Here is a 22,351-nt window from a genome sequence, read left to right on the forward strand (position 1 = left end):
AAATCCACAAAACCCCACTTTTTTTTTTTCCTTTTTTATACCTCCCTCAGTTCCACCCACGCTGGCCCCGGGCGAAACAGACATGACGGTCCTGGAAGGAAAACCGGCCATCTTGACCTGCGAGGCGAACGGTGACCCCTTCCCAAAGGTCATGTGGCGCCGTGGTGGTGTGATCTTTGACCCCTCGGACTCAGACCGAGGCTACTACATCGGGGAGGCGGGCACCCTGGCCATCGAGGCCGCCAGACTGGCGGATGCCGGGGAGTACACATGCACCGCCAGCAACCCTGCTGGGGAAGTGTCACGGGACATCCGGCTGACTGTCAACTGTGAGGCATCTTCTTTTCCTTTTTAATGGGGTGACGAGGGATGGGGGGGGGGAGGTGGGGGTCTGGGTGTTTGTTGTTAGACTGCCTTATTGTTGTGTGTGTGTGTATGTGGGGAGTACACGTGTAAGGTGAGCAACCCCTTGGGGGAAGTGTCGCGTGCATCCGGCTGACTGTCCAATGTGAGGTATCTTCCTTTCTTTTTTGTGGGGTTGGCTAGGGGGGGAGTGGGGGGTGGTGTCTGGGTGTGTGTGTGTGGGACTACAAATTGTTGTGTGTATGCGTGTGTATGTGGGGAGTACACGTGTACGGCTAGCAACCCTGCCGGGGAAGTGTCGTAGGATATCCAATTGTCAACTGTGAGGCGTCCTCCTTTCCTTTTTATGGGGTAGGGAGGGCTGGGTGTTCTTGTGAGATTGTGTATTCTTGCATGTATTTTTGTGTCTTTGTGTGTGTGTGTGGGGGGGAGTACACGTGTGTGTGAGTGTGTGGGTGGGGGGGGGGGGGGAGAGAGTACACGTGTACGGCCAGCAACCCTGCTTGGGAAGTGTCGCGGGACATCTGGCTGACTGTCAACTGTGAGGCGTCCTTTCTTTGGGGTTTTTAGGGGTGGGGTGGAGAAGGGGTGTGGGGGAGGAGGGTCTGGGTGTTTGTTGTTAGAGTGCATGTGCTTGTGTTGAGTGTTAATGTGTGCGTGTGTGTGTGTGTGTGTGTGTGTGTGTCTTTCTATCTGTCTGTCTGAGAGAGTGTGTGTGTGTTTACAAACTTGTGTGAGTATGCACATATTTGTAGGTACACACAAGTTTGCTGATTGTGGCCAGTTTTTACTCTTATTGTATCTGCTTCCACATATTGTTCATTTCATCCTATTTCAAAATACTCACTAAAAAAAAAAAAAAAAAAGATTTTATTTCATTTCATGATAAAGTTTTGCATAAACTTAGGGTAGGCTCTCTAGGCTTAACCAGATTGTTGGGTTTATTCATAGATCAGGTATCTACATTGAATTTTTTTTTTCTTCTATAATCAGAAATATGATGCTGATGATGTGTAGTGTGTGTGGAACAGTCCACACACTGACATCTCATTGAAACTGAAACTGAAGCTCTTCTTTCTTTCATTTTTTTTTCCCTTCTTTCCATGCCATTCTGCCGTCTCCTGCCTCCAACTGTCCCTTTCTCTTCGCTTTTCTTTCCTTTCTTTTTCGTCGTTTTTCATTGTCGTTTGTCTCTTTTATTCCTGATCATCTTTTTACAAGGTTTAAAGATTTGACTTGCATGTGGCTTTAACTCATTGTACCCCACAGCCACATGCCTGCTACAACTCCCCTGGACAGGCACTACATGAGACCACTGCAGAATTAACAGGGTGGTTCACTAAAACGACCGAAATTGATGGAGAATTGTTAATTTAATCAGTTGAACAAAGCTTCATTTTCATACTTGCAGAATCTGTTAACGGATCAGTTTAGAATGCCATCTGTACACCCCCGAAAGGGGAGTATGGCTGCCTACATGGCGGGGTAAAAACGGTCATACACGTAAAAAGCCTACTCGTCTACATTCGAGTGAACGTGGGAGTTGCAGCCCATGAACGCAGAAGAAGAAGAAGAAGAAGTGTACAAAGCAAGAATGAACGAAATTAGAATAGTGTGCTGGTACGAGAATACTCGTACCTGGTCCACAGGGGAAGTAATCGTGGTACGAGTTAACTCATACCTGGAGTAGTATGAGTTAATGAATAATTTTGACTTGCATGGGGTCCACACACTTTTCTTGAGTGAGGAGGATTGCCCTTGAATTATAAACCTTTTTTTTTTCTTTTCACAATTTTTTCTTGTCTTTCTGTTTTATTTCGCTATTTGCATCATCATTTGTTGTTAAGGAATTTCAAGATTTAACAGTTTTGTTGTTTTGGGGGATGGATGATCTTGATATTTATTTCAGAGTTGTAAGCACTTTTACAAAGAAAATAATTTCTGTTATAGAGAATGTAAGAAGTTATAAGTAGAAGACAACTTTCCCAGTAAAGAAGCCAGACAGATGTTTTAAGTTCCACACTCAGTCCCCAAAAGATTCTGATATATTTTCTTCCCTGGACTCATAATGATGCTGCTTGATTTTCCTTATTTTACCCAGAATGATACTGATTTATTTTCTTCCCTGGACCCATAATGATGCTACTTTATTTTCCTCATTTTACCCAGAATGATACTGATTTATTTTCTTCCCTGGACCCATAATGATGCTACTTTATTTTCCTTATTTTACCCAGAATGATACTGATTTATTTTCTTCCCTGGACCCATAATGATGCTACTATATTTTCCTTATTTTACCCAGAATGATACTGATTTATTTTCTTCCCTGGACCCATAATGATGCTACTTTATTTTCCTCATTTTACCCAGAATGATACTGATTTATTTTCTTCACTTGACCCTCACCAGAACTCGACCCAGAAAATGACACAACTTTATTTTCCTCACTCAAACCAACAGAGACACTGTATCATTTTCCTCACTGGCCCCAAAATGATCCTGCTTTATCACTTTCCCCACTCATCACAAAATGATACTGCTCTATTATTTTCCGCACTCAAACTCGACACAAAATGATAACTGCTTAATTTTCCTTACTCGACCAATAGAGACACTATCATTTTTGTCACTGAACCCAAAATGGTACTGCTTCATTTTCCGCACTAACCCTGAAAAAGATACTGCTTTATTGGCCTCACCCGACTCCAAAAGTTCCTGCTTCATTTTCCTCACTAACCCTGAAAAAGATACTGCTTTATTGGCCTCACCCGACTCCAAAAGTTCCTGCTTTGTTTTCCTCACTCAAGCCTTGAAAAAAAAAAGAAAAGAAAAAAAAAAGGTGAATAAATAATAGATGCCTGACTAAGCGCGTTGGGCTATGCCGCTGGTCAGGCATCTGCTTGGCAGATGTGGTGTAGCGTATATGGATTTGTCCAAACGCAGTGACGCCTCCTTGAGCTACTGAAACTGAACTGAACTTTCCTCACTCAGCCCAGATTGCTACTTATTCTCTGCACTCGAACCAACAAGAGATATCACCCTATCATTTTCCTCACAGAATCCAAATAACAACAACAACAACAACAAAACAGCACTCTCTTTCCAGCTCCCCCCAGACTGCCCCCTACCCTGTCGGGTTACACGGAGGTGGTGGAAGGGAACCCAGTCATCCTGCCCTGCCCCGCCGTGGGGTCGCCCCGACCTCACATCATTTGGACCAAGGATGGCGTTGCCCTGAGCATCAGCGAACTGGGCGTACGGTTCCTGGAGGACGGCTCTCTGGAGATCGATGACGTGGAGGCGGCCGACTCTGGGGCGTACCAGTGTCTGGCTCGCAACGTGGCCGGCAACGTGTCGCACATCGTGGACCTGAAGATTCTGGGTAATTGTGTGTGTGTGTGTGTGTGTGTGTGTGGTTTTTGCTGTTGTTTTGTTGTTGTTGTTGTTTTCTTTTTTGTTGCTGTTGTTTCTGGACCGTACCAGTGCCTGGCTCGCAAATGTGGCCGGCAACTGTCGCACATTGTGGATCTGAAGATTCTGTGTGTGTGTGTGTGTGTGTGTGTGTGTGTGTGTGTGTGTGGTTTTTGCTGTTGTTTTGTTGTTGTTTTCTTTTTTGTTGCTGTTGTTTCTGGACCATACCAGTGCCTGGCTCACAATGTGGCCGGCAACTGTCGCACATTGTGGACCTGAAGATTGTGTGTGTGTGTGTGTGTGTGTGTGTGTGTGTGTGTGTGTGGTTTTTGTTGTTGTTTTGTCGTTGTTGTTATTTTTGGGTTTTCGTTTTTTGTTGCTGTTGTTTCTGGACCATACCAGTGCCTGGCTCGCAATGTGGCCGGCAACTGTCGCACATTGTGGACCTGAAGATTCTGTGTGTGTGTGTGTGTGTGTGTGTTTGTGTGTGGTTTTTGCTGTTGTTTTGTTGTTGTTGTTGTTTTCTTTTTTGTTGCTGTTGTTGTTGTTGTCTTGTTGTTCTTACTTTTGTTCTTTTCTTTTTTCTTTCTTTTTTTTTTGTACGCATGAAGGTGGATGGGTTCAGCCACCTTTTTCTTTTTTCTTATTTGTTGTTTCAATGCATTGTCAGTATATTGTATTGTAGTGTATAACTTTCTGTGACAACAAATTTCTGATGGTGAAAATTTTGCCTGCTGTCCATGGAGGATAGTGTATAACTTTCTTTGGCAATGAATTTCTGACAGGGAAATTTTGACTGTCATCCATGGAGAGAGAGCACTTTGCCATAACAGGGGACCTCATCTAGTACAAATGTGTGTGCAACACCAAAAATGTGTAAAAATGACATGTCTGCGCAATCTAAACATTTTCTTTGTCTACTGGATTCCATGATGCGTTTCATTCTTCTTCTTCTTCTGTGTTTATGGGCTGTAACTCCCACGTTCACTCGTTTGTACACCAGGGGGCTTTTACATGTATGACTGTTTTTACCTAGTCATGCAGGCAGCCATACTCCATTTTCAGGGGTATGAATGCTGGGTATGTTCTTGTTTCCAGAACCCACCGAATGCCCACATGGATTACAGGATCTTTAGAGTGCGTATTTGATCTTCTGCATAGGTATACACACGAAGGGGGGTTCAGGCATTAGCAGGTCCATCCATATGTTGACCTGGGAGATCAGAAAAATCTCCACCCTTCACCCACCAGGCGCTGTTACTGAGATTCAAACCCAGGACCCTCAGATTGAAAGTCCAATGCTTTAACTATTTGGCTATTGCGCCCGTCATGTGTTTCATTGAACAAGAGGTTTGTCATGAAGCCAGTCATGTCATGAAGCCAGTCATGTGTTTCACTGAACAAGAGGTTTGTCATGAAGCCAGTCATGTCATGAAGCCAGTCATGTGTTTCATTGAACAAGAGGTTTGTCATGAAGCCAGTCATGTCATGAAGCCAGTCATGTGTTGCATTGAACAAGAGGTTTGTCATGAAGCCATGTCATGAAGCCAGTCATGTGTTGCATTGAACAAGAGGTTTGTCATGAAGCCAGTCATGTCATGAAGCCAGTCATGTGTTGCATTGAACAAGAGGTTTGTCATGAAGCCAGTCATGTGTTTCATTGAACAAGAGGTTTGTCATGAAGCCAGTCATATGTTTCATTGAACAAGAGGTTTGTCATGAAGCCAGTCAGCCACAAGTATGTGACAAGAGGGACGGGTGTGGAGCCAGCTTTCTTGGTGGACTTTCCGTGGCTTGCAGAGCAAGAGGTAGGTCATGTGACATCATGGGTAGCCCATCAATGTGACTGGCTTCTCTGGGTGTGCACTGCCTTTGTTGCGACAACTTTTCGGCAGAGTTTATAAATGGATCAGTTCAAATAAGTAATGGCAGATATATGATATGACAAGAAACAAACTCAAAGTAAACATTGAAGACTAAAGCCAGTAATGGGTGTGATTATTAAACCAAATGTGTCACAAAACTTGCAAAAATAGTCACTGAGAATGTTCAAAATCCTTTTGTCAGAACACCAATTTCCACGACGAAATTTCAGCCTTTCGGTGACCTGGAGGAAAAAAACCCAAGAGAGGCAAGGCCTTCAAGACTCACTTGTGATACACTTTAAAAAAAAATTCAAGCTTTTTATGTATTGAGTATAATTTCAGAATGTAATGTTTAAGATGAGAAAGATCAGTTTAAAGCAAATTAACTCCCCTATCATTAATTACAGAGTAATTTCCCTTGTTTACCCTCTGCACCAAAACGTTTGCAAAATAAATAAAAAGTTCCTGTTTGAACAGAAAATGATAATAATGACTGCTCTTGTTGTTGGGTCAGAATATCAGATCAAAGTGCCAAGTTTAGATAATACAAAAAATATAAATATAACAGTAAATGCAGTTTGCATATAATTAGGCTTCATTAAAAAAAAATTTTTTTGTGCCCATCCCAGAGGTGCAATTTTGTTTTGAACAAGATGACTGGAAAGAACTGAATTTTTCCTATTTTTATGCCTAATTTGGTGTCAACTGACAAAGTATTTGCAGAGAAAATGTCAATGTTAAAGTTTACCACGGACACACACACACACACACACACAACCGAACACCGGCTTAAAACATAGACTCACTTTGCTTACACAAGTGAGTCAAAAAGGAAATGGAGGTGTGCATGTTCACACAGTTTTTGCTAAAAACTAACTGGGAAACCTCCAGGAAAAACAGGTGAAAGGGGTCTGCACACCCTCCCTAAGTAATACATCCAGTGTTTCTGTCCCCCAGTTCCACCCAGGCTGACCGGACCGGACGGCAGCTATTCCCCAGACCCCACGAAACCCACGGTCCTGATCAACACCACCGTCACCATGACCTGCCCCGTTTCCAGGGACACCGACCCCCCGCCTGTGCTCATCTGGTACAAGGACAACGTGCCCCTGAGGGAGAACGACCTTGGCGGCAGGCTACACGTGAGGAACGGCGGGCTGTCGCTGACCATCACGGAGGCTCAGCTGGTGGACGAGGCCAGGTACAGGTGCAATGCCAGCAACGTGGCTGGCTCTGTGCACAAGGACTTTGATCTGGAGGTGCAAGGTGAGTTAGACGTAGTAAGATATGTCATCTTCAGGTAGTGATTTGGTTTTTGTTGTTTTTTAATTGTGAGCTAGCTGTGTGCACAAGGACTTTGATCTGGAGGTGCAAGGTGAGATAGAATATATTCTGTAAGATACGTCATCTTGAGTTAGTGATTTGGTCGGGGGGATTGATTGTTTTTTTTCTCTGTGCACAAAGACTTTGATTTAGAAATGCAAGGTGAGTTAGACGTAAGATATATCATTTTCAGGTAGTGATTTGGTTGTTGTCGTTTTTTTTGGCTGGTTCAGTGCATAAAGACTTTGATCTAGAAATGCGAGGTGAGTTTGACATAAGATATATCATCTTCAGGTAGTGATTTGGTTGTTGGTTGGTTGTTTTAGCTGTCAGACAATTTTTCTTTTCTTTTTTGTTGTTTGCTTACATATTTTTTTTCTTTTTTTCTCTCATATTTTTGTTTGGTGTGTGTGTGTGTTTTTTTTGTGTTTTTTTTTTTTGCTGGTGTTGTTCTTTTGTCCTCTCCGTCTTAGTATCACAAGTTCATACTGTAAACAATAGATATAAGTTATCAGCAGAAAATCACTCTTTTGTTGTTGAAATGTACAAAGATTTGTTTAAAATAAGATTATATATTACTGGTATGTCATGCCCCCCACCTCCCTCCCCTTACCTTCCTCTCCCCACCCCCTGGCCCCCGCAACCTTTCTCCCCCAAAAGTGTACTTCACTTAAATATTTTAAAACTATGACTCGTTACTTTCCATTTCTTCATCTTATTGATGAGCAGCTGGTATCATGGTTGAAGAATCTGCTTCACTGAGAGAGGAAAAGGAGGTGGGGGTAGGGGGGATTGTGTTGGGAAAGGGGAGGCATTGCTGGAGAATGGCACAGTTTTTTGGGGGGGTTATTTATTTATTTATTTATTTATTTTTTTTTTTTTATGCAACCTATTTTTAATCCCACCCACATTCCATCTTCAGATGTGACGTGTGGTGTGTGAATATGTGTCATCCATACCATCGGTCAGTGGCAAACCAAAACTGGTCTTCACCTCTGAAAGATGGTGACTGGATTTAATGTGTGTGCAAGGTATTATGCATGCTTTCGAACGCAGAACCTCAGGTCATTGTCACATTTGAAAGACTTTTAGGGAATGGAGTCAGAATCATGGTTACCTCCAAGGGAAAAATCCTGAACTGAATGGCTCAGAACCCCCTGGAAATATATATAGAAATCCTGAACTGAATGGCTCAGAACCTACCATATGTTAGCTTCTACTTGCCCTTGTAGCTGCTCTGTTACCACATGTAAGCCTGCTTGCTGTTACTGTAAAAGTCAGCTTACGTGTTTTTTTGTTTGTTTTTTTTTCATTTCCCCCCCCCCCCCCCTTCCAGTACCTCCATCCATCAACGAGGACAACTCCTCACCGACCAACCAGACGGTGGCAGAGGGGCAGACGGCCCACATCGACTGCCAGGTGAGTGGCAAGCCCCCTCCCCGTGTCACCTGGCTGAAGGAGGGGGAGCCACTGTCCCCGGAGCTGGACCCCAACGTCAGGCTGGTGGCGGAGGGTCGGCGCCTGGAGATCCTCAGCGCCAAGGTCACTGACCGCGGCACCTACACCTGCGTCGGGGAGAGTGTGGCTGGGGAGGTGGCCAAGGACTTCAACCTGGACGTGTATGGTGAGTGAGCATGATTTCCGCTTTGACTTGATTTTTATTTATTTATTTATTTATTTTTTTAATGGAGTATGTCTGACAGTCACAATTGCCGAGTGGTTAAATCGTTGGACTTTCAGTCTGAGGGTTTGTCATAATTTATAGATGACAATTTCTATATTTCATGGACAAAATATATAATGGAAATAAAACGAAAGGCTTTGTCAAGACAGTCTTGTAAGGTACAGTGCAAGGAAGAAGAAGCAGAGACAGAAAGAAAAAGAGATGGGAGGACAAGAATGGACAGGCCTAAGATGGGTGCAATAGCCGAGTGATTAAAGTGCTGGACTTTCAATCTGAGGGTCCTGTGTTTGAATCTCGGTAAAGGTGCCTGGTGGGTGAAGGGTGGAGATTTTTCCGTTTTCCCAGGTCAGCATTTGTGCAGACCTGCTTGTGCCTGAACCCCCTTTTTGTGTATACGCAAGCAGATCAAATACACACGTTAAAGTTCCTGTAATCCATGTCATTGTTTGGTACGTCATGGAAACAAGAATATACCCAGCTTGTAATGAACAAGAAAGTCCTGTGCTGTTGTTATTCTCTATAAAAAAAAATCAAAAAAAATCCTTCATGATGAAAGTGAAATTTTAGGAGCTTGGAAGATGTTTGAGGCTTTCAGTGTCAGTATCAGTATGTGCTATGCCATAAACTCATCTGAAGCAGTTGCTGTCCATTCGATATCAGCATCTTTACGGTGGTGCAGGTGAAGCATTGTATTGTCAGATTTTAAGTCAGCAGTGGTAGTCCATTAGAAGAGGTTTCTGGATGCCTGGTTAATCCACTTCATGCCCTGCAGGACATAAAGCCACCAGTAGAGATCTCCACAGCTGCCTGTCTTGTGCTGCCTTAGTTAGCTTCCATCAGGTAGGAATTGATAGAGCTGCTCAAGTTTTTTTGTATCAACTGTTCTGTGCCTTATCTTTCTTGAGGCCTGATCAGCACGTTAGGTTCATGCAAAGGTCAACATCTTCAAAAAAGAAATCATTTATGTTCATATGTATGTATATGTATGTGTGTGTTTGTGTGTGTGTGTATATATATATATATATATATAATTTTTTTTTTTTTTTTTTTTTTTTTACAGTGCATGTATTGTAGTGTATATGGATATGTCTGCCTGCTGTGACACACTCTCTGAATTGTGTCCCTTGGTAAAATCAAAGTGACCTGTTTCCAGTAAGTCATTTTGCCAATACAGTTTTAAGTGTTAAGACACACCCTGATGTTAGGTTTTGCTACAAGCTCTGTTGACTGCTCCAACCAGTGCCTCCTTCCGTGGAGAATCCGGGAGTCGCTGAGGAAGCAGAGGCGGTGGTGGGCAATGACCTTCGCCTGAACTGCCCGGCCTTTGGAATCCCCCTGCCCAGGGTGATGTGGTTCCAGCAGGACGTGGCCATCAGGACCAACAGCAGCAAGCACGTGCTGGAGAACGAGGGGTGGACGCTGCTGATCCGGCAGGCCACGCCGGAGGATGCCCGGAGATACTTCTGTAGGGCAGAGAACATTGCTGGGGAGGCGGAGAAGACCTTCAACGTGGAGATTCTGGGTGAGATGTGTGTGGAGAGGAGGGGGTGGAGATTCTGGGTGAGATGTGTGTGGAGAGGAGGGGGTGGAGATTCTGGGTGAGATGTGTGTGGAGAGGAGGGGTGGAGATACTGGGTGAGATGTGTGGAGAGGAGGGGGATGTGGTGGCATGTTCGCTTGTGTCGTTTGCTTTCCGTTTTTTTGTTTTTGTTTCGGGGGTGGGGTGGGGAGATGGGACGTTCAGTGTGGAGATGCTGGGTGAGACGTGTGAGAGAGGAGGGGGGGTTGTGGTGGTATATTTGCTTGTGTTGTTCAGCTTCCTGATGATGATGATGATGAATTTTGTTTAATGTCCTGTCACACATACTGATGTCCTATCACACATACTGGTGATTAAAGACTTTTTTTGTTGAGAGTATTGGTTTTTACATATGAGTGTTATCATTTAGGAGAGGAGAGAGGGAGGGGGGAAAAGGCATTAAAGTGAGAAGAAGAACAACACTGATAACAGAAAAAGATAAAATATAAATAACTGAATAATTCTACAGCACATTTTTACATATTTGATACTACACTCTCCTTTGGAAGAAAATTGAAACATTCAGTATCAATGCCAATCTCTTTTTAATGTTAGCTTCTGTTGACTGTATCATCTTGCTATGTGTGTGTGCAGTTCAAGTGTGTGTGTGTGTGTGTGTGTGTGTGTGTGTGTGTGTGTGTGTGCAGTTCAAGTGTGTGTGTGTGTGTGTGTGTGTGTGTGTGTGTGTGCAGTTCAAGTGTGTGTGTGTGTGTGTGTGTGTGTGCAGTTCAAGTGTGTGTGTGTGTGTGTGTGTGCAGTTCAAGTGTGTGTGTGTGTGTGTGTGTGTGTGTGTGTGTGTGTGTGTAGTTGTAGTGTGTGCTTATACAGGTGTATGCATTGGTGTATGCATGTATGAATAAATGTGCATATTTGTTAGTGTGTGTGTGTGTGTGTGTATGATAAAAGAGTGAACATATAACAACGTCATCATGACTGCACTGTGTGTGTGTTTGTGTGTTTTGTGTGTATATGTTTGTGCATTCTTGCGTGAACATGTTTGTATATCACGTGTGTGTGCACGTCAGCGCATGATTCTTTTTCTTTCCCCCTAGCCAGTCACAGCATTTTACTTAAATCCATCCCACTTCTGTGCACACACACACACACACACAGTGCCACCCAAAGTGACGACAAATGGGAAGGACCTGAACCCTGAGGTGATCGTCAACGCCACCGCCATCATTAACTGCCCAGCCAGAGGCAACCCTCAGCCCGAGATCCAGTGGTTCCGCAACAACGTGCCCCTGGATGCCACCAACAACCCCCGCTACGAGATAGTGGGGGGTGGGAGACAACTGAGGGTGCACCTGTCGCAGGTCAAGGACAGGGGGCTGTACAGGTAGGTGTGAGGAACTGTATAGATAGTGGGGGGTGGGAGAGAGACAGCTGAGGGTGCACCTGTCACAGGTCAAGGACAGGGGGCTGTACAGGTAGGTGTGGGGAACTGTTAGTGGGGGGTGGGAGACAGCTGAGGGTGCCCCTGTCACAGGTTAACTCAATCCGGACGAATAGTTTTCTCCCTTGTTTTTCCCTACAGATGATAGGGTTAGGAAAAAAAAATCACAAAAAATACAAAACGCAAAGTAACTGAATGAAACTCCCTGTACTTGACCCACTGACCCCTCTCCTCACGTCGTGTGTACGCCCACCACCTGCCTCTCTTCACAGCCCTCAGAAGCTGAGTCACTGTCAGTACCTTCTTCCTGGTAGCTTTCTTTACTGCAGATACTTTATTCAACGTCTTCGTCATCCTCGTCGATGTAGAAACCTTCAGTTTGAAGCATTTCAGTCACTTCAGCAGCAGTAAAAGCCGCTGTCGGGATCTAGTTTGCTCCCAGAAATTCCACTTGTATTGCCTGTGACGTCATTTTCGATATGTATGCAGATTAGCTTGTCATGTGGCTGGCTGGCTGTTTCTCACTGATCGGTCAGTAATTCATCTTGTCTCAGTGATTCACCTCAGTTTCAGTTTCAGTTTCAGTAGCTCAAGGAGGCGTCACTGTGTTCGGACAAATCCATATATGCTACACCACATCTGCCAAGCAGATGCCTGACCAGCAGCGTAACCCAACGCGCTTAGTCAGGCCTTGAGAGAGAAAAAAAAAAGGGAATAAATAATAGATAAGCTTACATAAATAAATAAATAAATAAATAAATAATAATTATGATATAAAAAAAGGTAGTAGTAATGATGATAATAATAAAATAATATTAATAATAAATAAATAAATAAATAAGGCAACAATGATGATAAATAAGCAAATAAATGTAAAACATGAAGACACACATTCACACATACACCCACACATGCATAACAGATATGCACCAAACATGCAGTTTCACAGATGTGAAAGCACAGTCAAATACATATAAACGTACATGAGCTCCAACACACACACACACACACACACCACACACATTACCCTGCACCTCCTCTACCCCCCTCCTCCACACACTCATTTCTAGTCTGTGTATCGCAGCTTCCACGGCACACACACACACACACACACACACACACCTCATTTACATTTAACTGCACCACTTTCTGTTTGGCAGTCTGTCTGTCTGTTTCTCACTGATTGGTCAATAATTCATGACTGATCATTGATTCCACTACACATTCAGTTTGGAGTGGTGAGTTTGTTTAGTTTTATTTGGGATGAAATAAGTTAACTGATGGAGGAAGGTGGCAGAATGGTTAAGACACTCGGCTGCCAATCAGAGAGTCCGTGAGGGTGTGGGTTCAGATCCCACTCTCGCCCTTTCTCCCAAGTTTGACTGGAAAATCAAACAGTGTCTAGTCTTTTGGATCAGGCAATAAACTGAGGTCCTGTGTGCAGCACGCAGTTGGTGCACTGAAAAAGAACCCATGCCAACGAATGTGTTATCCTCTGACAAAGTTAATGTAAAACGAAATCCACTCTGATAGGTACACAAATATATAAGCATGCTCCCAAGGCCTGACAAGCATGTTGGGTTATGCTGCTGTCAGGCATCTGCCTAGCAGATGTGGTGAAGCGTATATGGATTTGTCCGAACGCAGTGATGCCGCCTTGAGAAACTGAAACTGAAACTTTGTAGATTGAAGAGTGTGAAAAGAATGTCTGTGTCTGTGTACCATTGTTGTGACAGTGATGATCAGTTTGTGACGGTGGTGTTACAGATGTACTGCCAGAAACAGAGCTGGAGATGACGCTGTCGACTTCACCTTGGATGTCTATGGTGAGTTTGTGTGTGTGTGTGTGTGTGTGCGTGTGTGTGTGTGTTTTTGCGTGCACATGGGTGTATGTGCATGTGTCCATGTATTTGTGTGTTGGGGTGAGGTATGGGTTTCTGTGTGTGTGGGTGTTAGTGTGTGTTTGCCTGTGTGTGCGTGCATGTGTGCATTACCATGCACATGTGTGATTGTGCAAATATAGGTATGTAGTACTATCTGTTATTATTATTCTACCGTGTGTCCCTTCCGTTAAGCACTTTGAGCCCATTACATGGGGAGTTTGTGCCATACAAGTACTGTCTATTTTTATATTATTAACTCACTTGTGTAAACAAAGTGAGTCTATGTTTTAACCCGGTGTTCGGTTGTCTGTGTGTGTCTGTGGTAAACTTTAACATTGACATTTTCTCTGCAAATACTTTGTCAGTTGACACCAAATTAGGCATAAAAATAGGAAAAATTCAGTTCTTTCCAGTCACCTTGTTTAAAACAATATTGCACCTCTGGGATGGACACAAAAAATTAAAAATGAAGCCTAATTATATGCAAACTGCATTTACTGTTATATTTATATTTTTTTGTATTCTCTAAACTTGGCACTTTGATCTGATATTCTGACCCAACAACAAGAGCAGTCATTATTATCATTTTTTGTTCAAACAGGAACTTCTTTTGCGAAGCATGGAAGTTTTATTTATTTTGCAAACGTTTTGGTGCAGATAGTAAAAAAGGGAAATTACTCTGTAATTAATGCTAGGGGACCTAATTTGCTTTAAACTGATCTTTCTCATCTTAAAAAGCTTGAATTTTTTTTTAAAGTGTATCACAAGTGAGTCTTGAAGGCCTTGCCTCTCTTGTTATCATTATTATTATTGTTGTTGTTGTTCTACATTGTGTTCTTCCCGTAAGACGTGTAGAGCCCATTTCATGGGGAATTTGTACCAGATAGCGGAGTGATGGCCTGGAGGCAACGCTTCCGCCTAGGAAGTGAGAGAATCTGACGCACTGGTTCGAATCACGGCGCAGCCGCTGATATTTTCTCCCCCTCCACAAGACCTTGAGTGGTGGTCTGGACGCTAGTCATACGAATGAGATGATAAACCAAGGTCCCATCTGCAGCATGCACTTAGCGCACGTAAAAGAACCCACGGCAACAAAACGGTTGTTCCTGGCAAAATTTTGTAGAAAAATCCATTTCAGTAGAAAAAACAAATAAAACTGCATGCAGGAAAAAATACAAGAAAAAAAAGGGTGGCGCTGTCAGTGTAGTGACACGCACTCCCTGGGGAGAGCAGCCCGAATTTCACACCGAGAAATCTGTTGTGATACTATCTATCTGTTATTATTATTATTATTATTATTCTACCATGTGTTCTGTCCATAAGGCACCTAGAGCCCATTTCATGGGGAGTTTGTGTCATACAAGTACTATCTATCATTATCATTATTCTGCTGTGTGTTCCTTCCATAAGGCACTCACATCCCATTACAGGGGGAGTTTGTGTGTCATACAAGTACTATCTATCATTATCATTATTCTGCTGTGTGTTCCTTCCATAAGGCACTCACATCCCATTACAGGGGGAGTTTGTGTCATACAAGTACTATCTATCATTATCATTATTATTCTACTGTGTCCCTTCTGTGTTTCCAGTTCTGCCCCAAATTGACATCCACGGCATCAGCTATGACAACAAGGTGATCACTGGCCATAGAAGTACTGTCTGTTGTTATTATTATTATTATTATTATTCTACTGTGTGTTCCTTGCATTTTTTTCCCGCCAGTTCCGCCCCAAATTGAGATCCAGGGGATCAGCTATGACAACAAGGTGATCGCCAACAACTCCATCACCATCTACTGCCCTGCCAGCGGCGTGCCTCCCCCCATCATCCTGTGGTACAAGGACGGGGAGGAGCTGGACGTCCTGAGGGATGACAACCTGGACATCAGGGCGGGGGGCACTGAGCTGCTCATCCGACGGGCCAAGGTGGTGGACAGCGGTCAGTACTCCTGTCTGGCCACCAACCCTGCCGGGGAGGCTGAGGACTCTTTCAACCTGGGCGTGCAAGGTACTTTCTTGTTGTTTTTTTTTATTGTGTGCAAGGTACTTTTTTTTAATTTTTTTAATTATTTTTTATCTTCTTTGGAGTAAGGTTGTCAAATGGTTATGACACTTAGCTGCCAATATAGAGTCAGTTAGGGTGCGGGTTTGAATCTCGCCCTTGACGGGCGCAATAGCCAAATGGTTAAAGCGTTGGACTTTCAATCTGAGGGTCCCGGGTTCGAATCACAGTGACGGCTCCTGGTGGGTAAAGGGTGGAGACTTTTTCTGATCTCCCAGGTCAACATTTGTGCAGACCTGCTAGTGCCTGAACCCCCTTCGTGTGTATACGCAAGCAAAAGATCAAATATGCACGTTAAAGATCCTGTAATCCATGTCAGCGTTCGGTGGGTTATGGAAACAAGTACATACCCAGCATGCACACCCCCGAAAGCGGAGTATGGCTGCCTACATGGCGGGGTAAAAACGGTCATACACGTAAAAGCCCACTCGTGTATATACGAGTGAACGTGGGAGTTGCAGCCCACGAACAAAGAAGAAGAAGAAGAATCTCGCCCTTTCTCCCAGGTTAATATTTACTATCATCAGTATTATTATTATCATCATCACGGAAAGCATCGCACGCAGTGAGTGAGTGAGTGGTGTGGAGTGATGAGTCAGTCTGCTCAGTGCTGCAGAAGGAAGGTGGCTGAATGGTTAAGACACTCAGCTGTGCAGCACAGAAATCTTAGTTTCGCTGAAATCAGCAGAAAATGCTCTTTACCGCTCATACAGTAACCTGTAAGGTCTGATTTCATTTTGAACTGCACGAGGCTGTTGGAAAATAGCCGAAAATTTCCCATAACTTTGCACTCAGATCTAACTACCGTACTTCACCCAAGGCTTGAAAAAAAAACAAAAAAACATGTGGAAGTTTTCCTTGAACTTTCGCCTTTCACATCACCCAGTTTTTCAGTTAGTAAGCAATGAATGGAAAGTAGTGTGATTTTTTTTTTTCCTACTGTGTGGTTGAAATGAACTGTGTTGTGCTCAGGAAAACGCCGGCCGCCATTGAACCAGGATGGTTGTACCGCATTACAGTCTTCTTCTTTTCCTTCTGTCTGTGAACTCATTCATGCATTGCATAAAACTAACACAATGAAAAATAAAATAGGGATGATAAATATTTATTTCAGTTGGATATTTTTTGACAAAATGAAATCAAATTTGAGAAAAAAGCACTTCAAAATTTGTCATTTTTACAGGCCTTCATAGGTTTCTTGGCATCGGCCATACGGGCTGCCGCTACCTATATAGAGTCCGTGAGGGTGTGGGTTCAAATCCCCCACTCTCGCCCTTTCTCCTCAGGTTAATATTACTATCATTGTTATCATCACAGTAAGCGTGGCACGCAGTGAGTGAGTGAGTGGCGTGGAGTGATCAGTCAATCCGCTTACTGCTGCAGGAGGGAGGTGGCAGAATGGTTGAGACGCTCAGCTGCCAGAGTTCGTGAGGCTCTGGGTTTGAATCCCCTGCTCTCGCCCTTTCTCCCAAGTTTGACTGGAAAATCAAACGGAGGGTCTGGTCTTTTGTCATTCGGACGACGGGCGCAATAGCCGAGTGGTTAAAGCGTTGGACTGTCAATCTGAGGGTCCCGGGTTCGAATCACGGTGACGGCGCCTGGTGGGTAAAGGGTGGAGATTTTTACGATCTCCCAGGTCAACATATGTGCAGACCTGCTAGTGCCTGAACCCCCTTCGTGTGTATATGCAAGCAGAAGATCAAATACGCACGTTAAAGATCCTGTTATCCATGTCAGCGTTCGGTGGGTTATGGAAACAAGAACATACCCAGCATGCACCCCCCCGAAAACGGAGTATGGCTGCCTACATGGCGGGGTAAAAACGGTCATACACATAAAAGCCCACTCGTGTGCATATGAGTGAACGCAGAAGAAGAAGAAGTCATTCGGATGAGACGATAGACTGAGGTCCCGTGTGCAGCACGTACTTGGGGCACTGAAAAAGGACCCATGGCAGTGAGAGTGTTGTCCTATGGCAAAATTCTGTAGAGGAAATCCACTCTGATGGGTACACAAATATATAAGCATGCACTCAAGGCCTGACTAAGCGTGTTGGGTTATGCTTTGGTCAGGCATCTGCCTAGCAGATGTGTTGTAGCGAATATGGATTTGTCCGAACGCAGTTATGCCGCCTTGAGAAACTGAAAGTGAAACTCTGAATCTTTCTTAATCATGTGCAAGGTAGTTCTGTTGAACTTGAAATTTTGTTCGCGTGTGTGTATGAGGATGGATTGTGCGAGAGACGGTGGGCGTAGTTGTGAACTGTTTTATATAAGATAAGGAAACATATTTCCCTATTAAATTCTGTAAAAAAAAATTCAAACACAATGCTTAGCATGAAGTGACCGGTGCAACAGCTGAATGGTTAAAGCGTTGGACTTCCAGTTGAGAGCGCCAGTCATGGCGCCTGTACGGTGGACATTTTTCCTGTCTCTTAGGTCAACAGATGTGCAGACCTGTTAGTGCCTGAACCCCCTGCATGTGTATACACACGCAGAAGATCAAATACGCACGTTAAAGATCCCATAACCCATGTCAGCATTTGTTGGGTTATGGAAACAAGTAAATACTGGGCATGCAACCCCCCCCCCCCCCCCACCCCCCCCCCCCAACCCCCCGCCAGCCCCCTGAAAGCAGAGTATGGCTGCCTACATGGTGGGGGTAAAACCCGTCATACATATAAAAGCCCACTCATGTATACATGTGAACATTGGAGTCACAGCCCCCGAATGAAGAAGAAGAAAAAGAAGAAGAATGAACTGATGTCGACGGGTGCAATAGCTGAGTGGTTAAAGCGTTGGACTTTCAATCTGAGGGTCCCGGGTTCGAATCACGGTGACGGCACCTGGTGGGTAAAGGGTGGAGATTTTTATGATCTCCCAGGTCAATACATGTGCAGACCTGCTAGTGCCTGAACCCCCTTCATGTGTAAACGCATGCAGAAGATCAAATACGCACGTTAAAGATCCTGTAATCCATGTCAGCGTTCGGTGGGTTATGGAAACAAGAACATACCCAGCATGCACACCCCCGAAAGCGGAGTATGGCTGCGTGCATGGCGGGGTAAAAACGGTCATGCACGTAAAAGCCCACTCGTGTGCATACGAGTGAACGTGGGGGTTGCAGCCCCCAAATGAAGAAGAAGAATGAACTGATGTCGAGGGCTGATAACTGTGGATGCATGATGTAAATGACCATGGATGGTTTGACTTTTCAGTACCACCCACCATCCCCAGCGATGGACTGGAGCTGTACCCGCGAGTGATAGAGAACTCCACTGTCTTCATTGACTGCCCGGCTATCGGCGTGCCAGATCCTCAGGTACCTTGCTCCTTTAGCTGACTTCCGCACAACGTATTCTCTCCAATTCTCTAATTTGTTTGAATGTTTTATCAGGACAAGATTTTTTTTTCCTTGTGTGAATAAGTGGAAAGAGGACAGCACAGATACTGTGTGTGAAAATTAAAAAAAAGCCTGTTTTTTTGATAGGAGAATGGTTGCACACACACACACACATGCTAACACACACACACAGTCACACACACACACACACACACACACACACACAACTCATGGCCCCGAACTTTTCATGGCAGGCTCAGTAGTTCCACAACAACCAGCCCATCGATGTATGCAGTGACACAGACACACACACACACACACACACACACACACACACACAAATACATACACACACACAAACACACACACACACTCTCTCTCTCTCTCCCTCTTTCTCTCTCAAACTGGGTATCTCTCTCTCTCTCTCTTTCCCTCTTTCTCTCTCAAACTGGGTATATCACATCACAAAAACACTAATGGAACATGGATTCAGTCTCGTTTGGATGTGCCAAGGAGTAGGGCACAAGAGTGGCTTTGTATTGGAACTTAAAGATGGGAAACTCTTGGGAGAGCTGGACAGTACAAGGTCTTCAGAGAAGTCCCCCTCAGTAAGGGGGCCGGGCCGCACCCAGGTGAGGACTCCTGGATGCCCTTGTATTGCCACATTTTCTTTTTCTTTAAAAAAAAAAAATTGGGGGGGGGGGGTCCTCAGCAGGTTCGAACCCGCGCCTCCAGGGTGGTCGCCACTTCAGGACTGAGTCACCTTTTCTGGCAGACGTTTTAACCACTGAGCCATCGTACACCTAGTTTGAGAAGGGAAATTTAATCCTAATGAAGCTTACTTTCATTTCTCCCCGATCAGAACTCTTTTCTACTGCTTCTGCCATTGCCTTGAGAGCCCATGTCCTCTCTCTGCCAGAAATCGACAGCTGTTTCATGAGGCTGTAGGCAGGTGCACCCACTTTAGTTCGCTAGTATGCGCCCACATACTATAGAATGTTACAAACAAAACTGGCACGGAGAAATAGAAAGCAATGATAGGTATAAATAGTTCTATCCATTTAAATCAATTTTTCAAGCAGAGAAGTATATGAAGATTGTAACAGATAGATGGCATGAAATTTGCTTTGCGAAGATCAGATTGAGAGCACTTTGACTCAATGCCAACAGAAGATGGTTTGATTCAGACGAAGCAACTTCTCTTTGCCCAATGTGTGGCGAAAGCCCAGAAGATGAAAATCATTTCATATTTAACTGCAAAAGATAGATGAATTGCGAAAAAAATTGTACCCTTTTCAATACAGCTCCAGTGCAGAGAAAAGATTTGTTTGGCATACTGATGGCAGAAAATGAAGATATGATAGTTTCACTTGCAAAATATGTATCTGAGGCAATAAATATACGGAAAACGTCCATCGGTCCAAATACTGATTAATCAATTAAAACTTAGTATGGGTTTTATGAGGAAAAAAGCATAGATAAAAAGGAAGGGCTACATTTGGATGGTCAATCTTGACATTGTAATTATATGATGTGTTCGTATTGATATAATGGGTTTTGATGTTCAGGCATAAATAATTATTTCATGATCTATAAGTTCTTTTGTATGTGTTTGTATTGATATAATATGTGTCGACGTTACATACATAAATATTTATTATATGATTTATATGCACTTTTGTTTTCTGTGTACTGTCCAAACCTTGGAGACGAACATCTGAAAAAAAGGCACATTACCCCCCTGTCACATGTACTTTAAGTTAATGACAAAGTGCCAAAGTGTCGCAGATCTCTTATTAGTTTATTTTGTTTCAGTTTTGTTTTTTTCCTTTCTGTTCCATTTGATCTATTTTGCACCATTTTATTCTGATTAGTACCTACTGTGTCACTAGAGCTTTATAGCTAATGACATTAAAACATTTCTGTGTTCAGTGTTCAGCGTTCTCTCTCTCTCTATCTCTCTTTGACCAGCACAATACCATTTCATTTTTGTGTGTCCTAAATACGGTCATATCCGCCAGAAATATATTCCAGAGTTCATAAATATCAGTGACAATACATTGTTTCCTATTCTACAAACCCCATGTGTTACCTTCCAGAGAAATCTTGCTATGTACACTTATTACGCTTTAAAATTTAGAGACAAATCTACACAATGAATGAATTAGTATAACTACAAACATGATGAGTACGAACATGCTATGTATTTTTCATCCAGTTATTGGTCACTCACGTACAGTACACTTTTTTTTGTGTGTGTGTGTGTGTATGTGTGTGTGTGAGTGAATCAAATTGCCCCTTTGTATCCCCCACCCCTTTGTGTATGGGCCGGTGGCCTTCACAATTAAACCTGTGTCAGTGTCGGTGTCAGTGTCAGTGTCTCTTTGACCAACACACAGATCATGGCCCCCGATCTTTTCCCCGGCAGGTTCTGTGGTTCCACAACAACCAGCCCATCGATGTGGAGACCGCCAACCATGTGAAGCTGACCAGTGGAGGCCGCCGCCTGGAGATCCACAGTGCGGTGGTCGGGGACACAGGGATGTACCGCTGCATCGCCACCAATGAGGCCGGGGAGGCTGATCAGCAGTTTGAGCTGCAAGTCTGGGGTAAACCACGGGAGAGGGGGTGGGGCTGGCTGGCTTGCGTGTGTTTGGTTTGGGGAGAGGATGGGGGTGGGGGTGGGGTGGGGTGGGGGGGGGCGTGTGTGTGTGTGGGGGTTTGGGGAGGGGGGGGACGTGTGTGTGTGGGTTGGGTGTATTTGTGTGTCTGTATGTCTGTGTGTGTCTGTATGTCTGTGTGTGCATGTGTGTGGGGGGGGGGTGTATTTGTGTGTCTGTGTGTGCATGTGTGTGGGCATGTGTGTGTGTGTGTGTATGTGTAGGCATGTGTGTGTGTGGGCATTGTGTGTGTGTGGAAAGGGGGGGTTGGGTGTACTTCTGTGTGTGTGCATGTGTGTGTGTGAGCGTGTGTGTGCGTGTGTGTGAGAGTGATAGAAAGAGAGAGAGAGAGAGAAAGAGAGAGTCTGCAGGATGTTTTTGCAGTGGTGACACATTCAGTCCTCACTCATGTTGTGCACACACAGAACCGGATCAAGGGAGAGTGGGAAAGACAGACAGACAGACTAGGTCAGGGAACTCAGAACTCAGAACTCAAAACGTTTTTATTCAAGGATTAAGATTTTAGGCATAGCCTATTCTTCCAATCTGTCCTTGCTAATCTACATCTGTTGCAAATAGCACGCACATAAATGAAAGGAAAAGGTATTCATGCAGAAGGGTATACAAAATGAACGCACACACATACATACATACACACGCGCACACACACTGACAGCACCCCCTCCCTCCCCACACACACTAAGATTGACAGATGGATAGGACAGTGAATCAGAGAGAGAGAGATAGAGAGATGTCATCAGTATAGAAGTTCCAGAAA

The 22,351-nt window shown here is 44.0% G+C and overlaps 1 protein-coding gene across 2 annotated transcripts in view; it reads left to right on the forward strand.

The window, feature by feature from the left end:
- The window catches only part of LOC143289929 (hemicentin-1-like), a 226,991-nt gene that overhangs the window by 105,991 nt on the left and 98,649 nt on the right, over positions 1-22,351 (forward strand). For both annotated transcript variants that reach the window (XM_076599184.1, XM_076599186.1), the window contains exons 20-29: positions 51-329; positions 3,473-3,748; positions 6,600-6,908; positions 8,302-8,589; positions 9,890-10,171; positions 11,342-11,567; positions 13,392-13,450; positions 15,233-15,517; positions 18,789-18,892; positions 21,342-21,522. In XM_076599184.1, the coding sequence (XP_076455299.1) occupies positions 51-329; positions 3,473-3,748; positions 6,600-6,908; positions 8,302-8,589; positions 9,890-10,171; positions 11,342-11,567; positions 13,392-13,450; positions 15,233-15,517; positions 18,789-18,892; positions 21,342-21,522 (2,289 nt within the window). The remainder of the gene's footprint in view (positions 1-50; positions 330-3,472; positions 3,749-6,599; positions 6,909-8,301; positions 8,590-9,889; positions 10,172-11,341; positions 11,568-13,391; positions 13,451-15,232; positions 15,518-18,788; positions 18,893-21,341; positions 21,523-22,351) is intronic.

This window comes from Babylonia areolata, chromosome 14 (assembly GCF_041734735.1).
Source record: "Babylonia areolata isolate BAREFJ2019XMU chromosome 14, ASM4173473v1, whole genome shotgun sequence".
Lineage (NCBI taxonomy): Eukaryota > Metazoa > Mollusca > Gastropoda > Neogastropoda > Buccinidae > Babylonia > Babylonia areolata.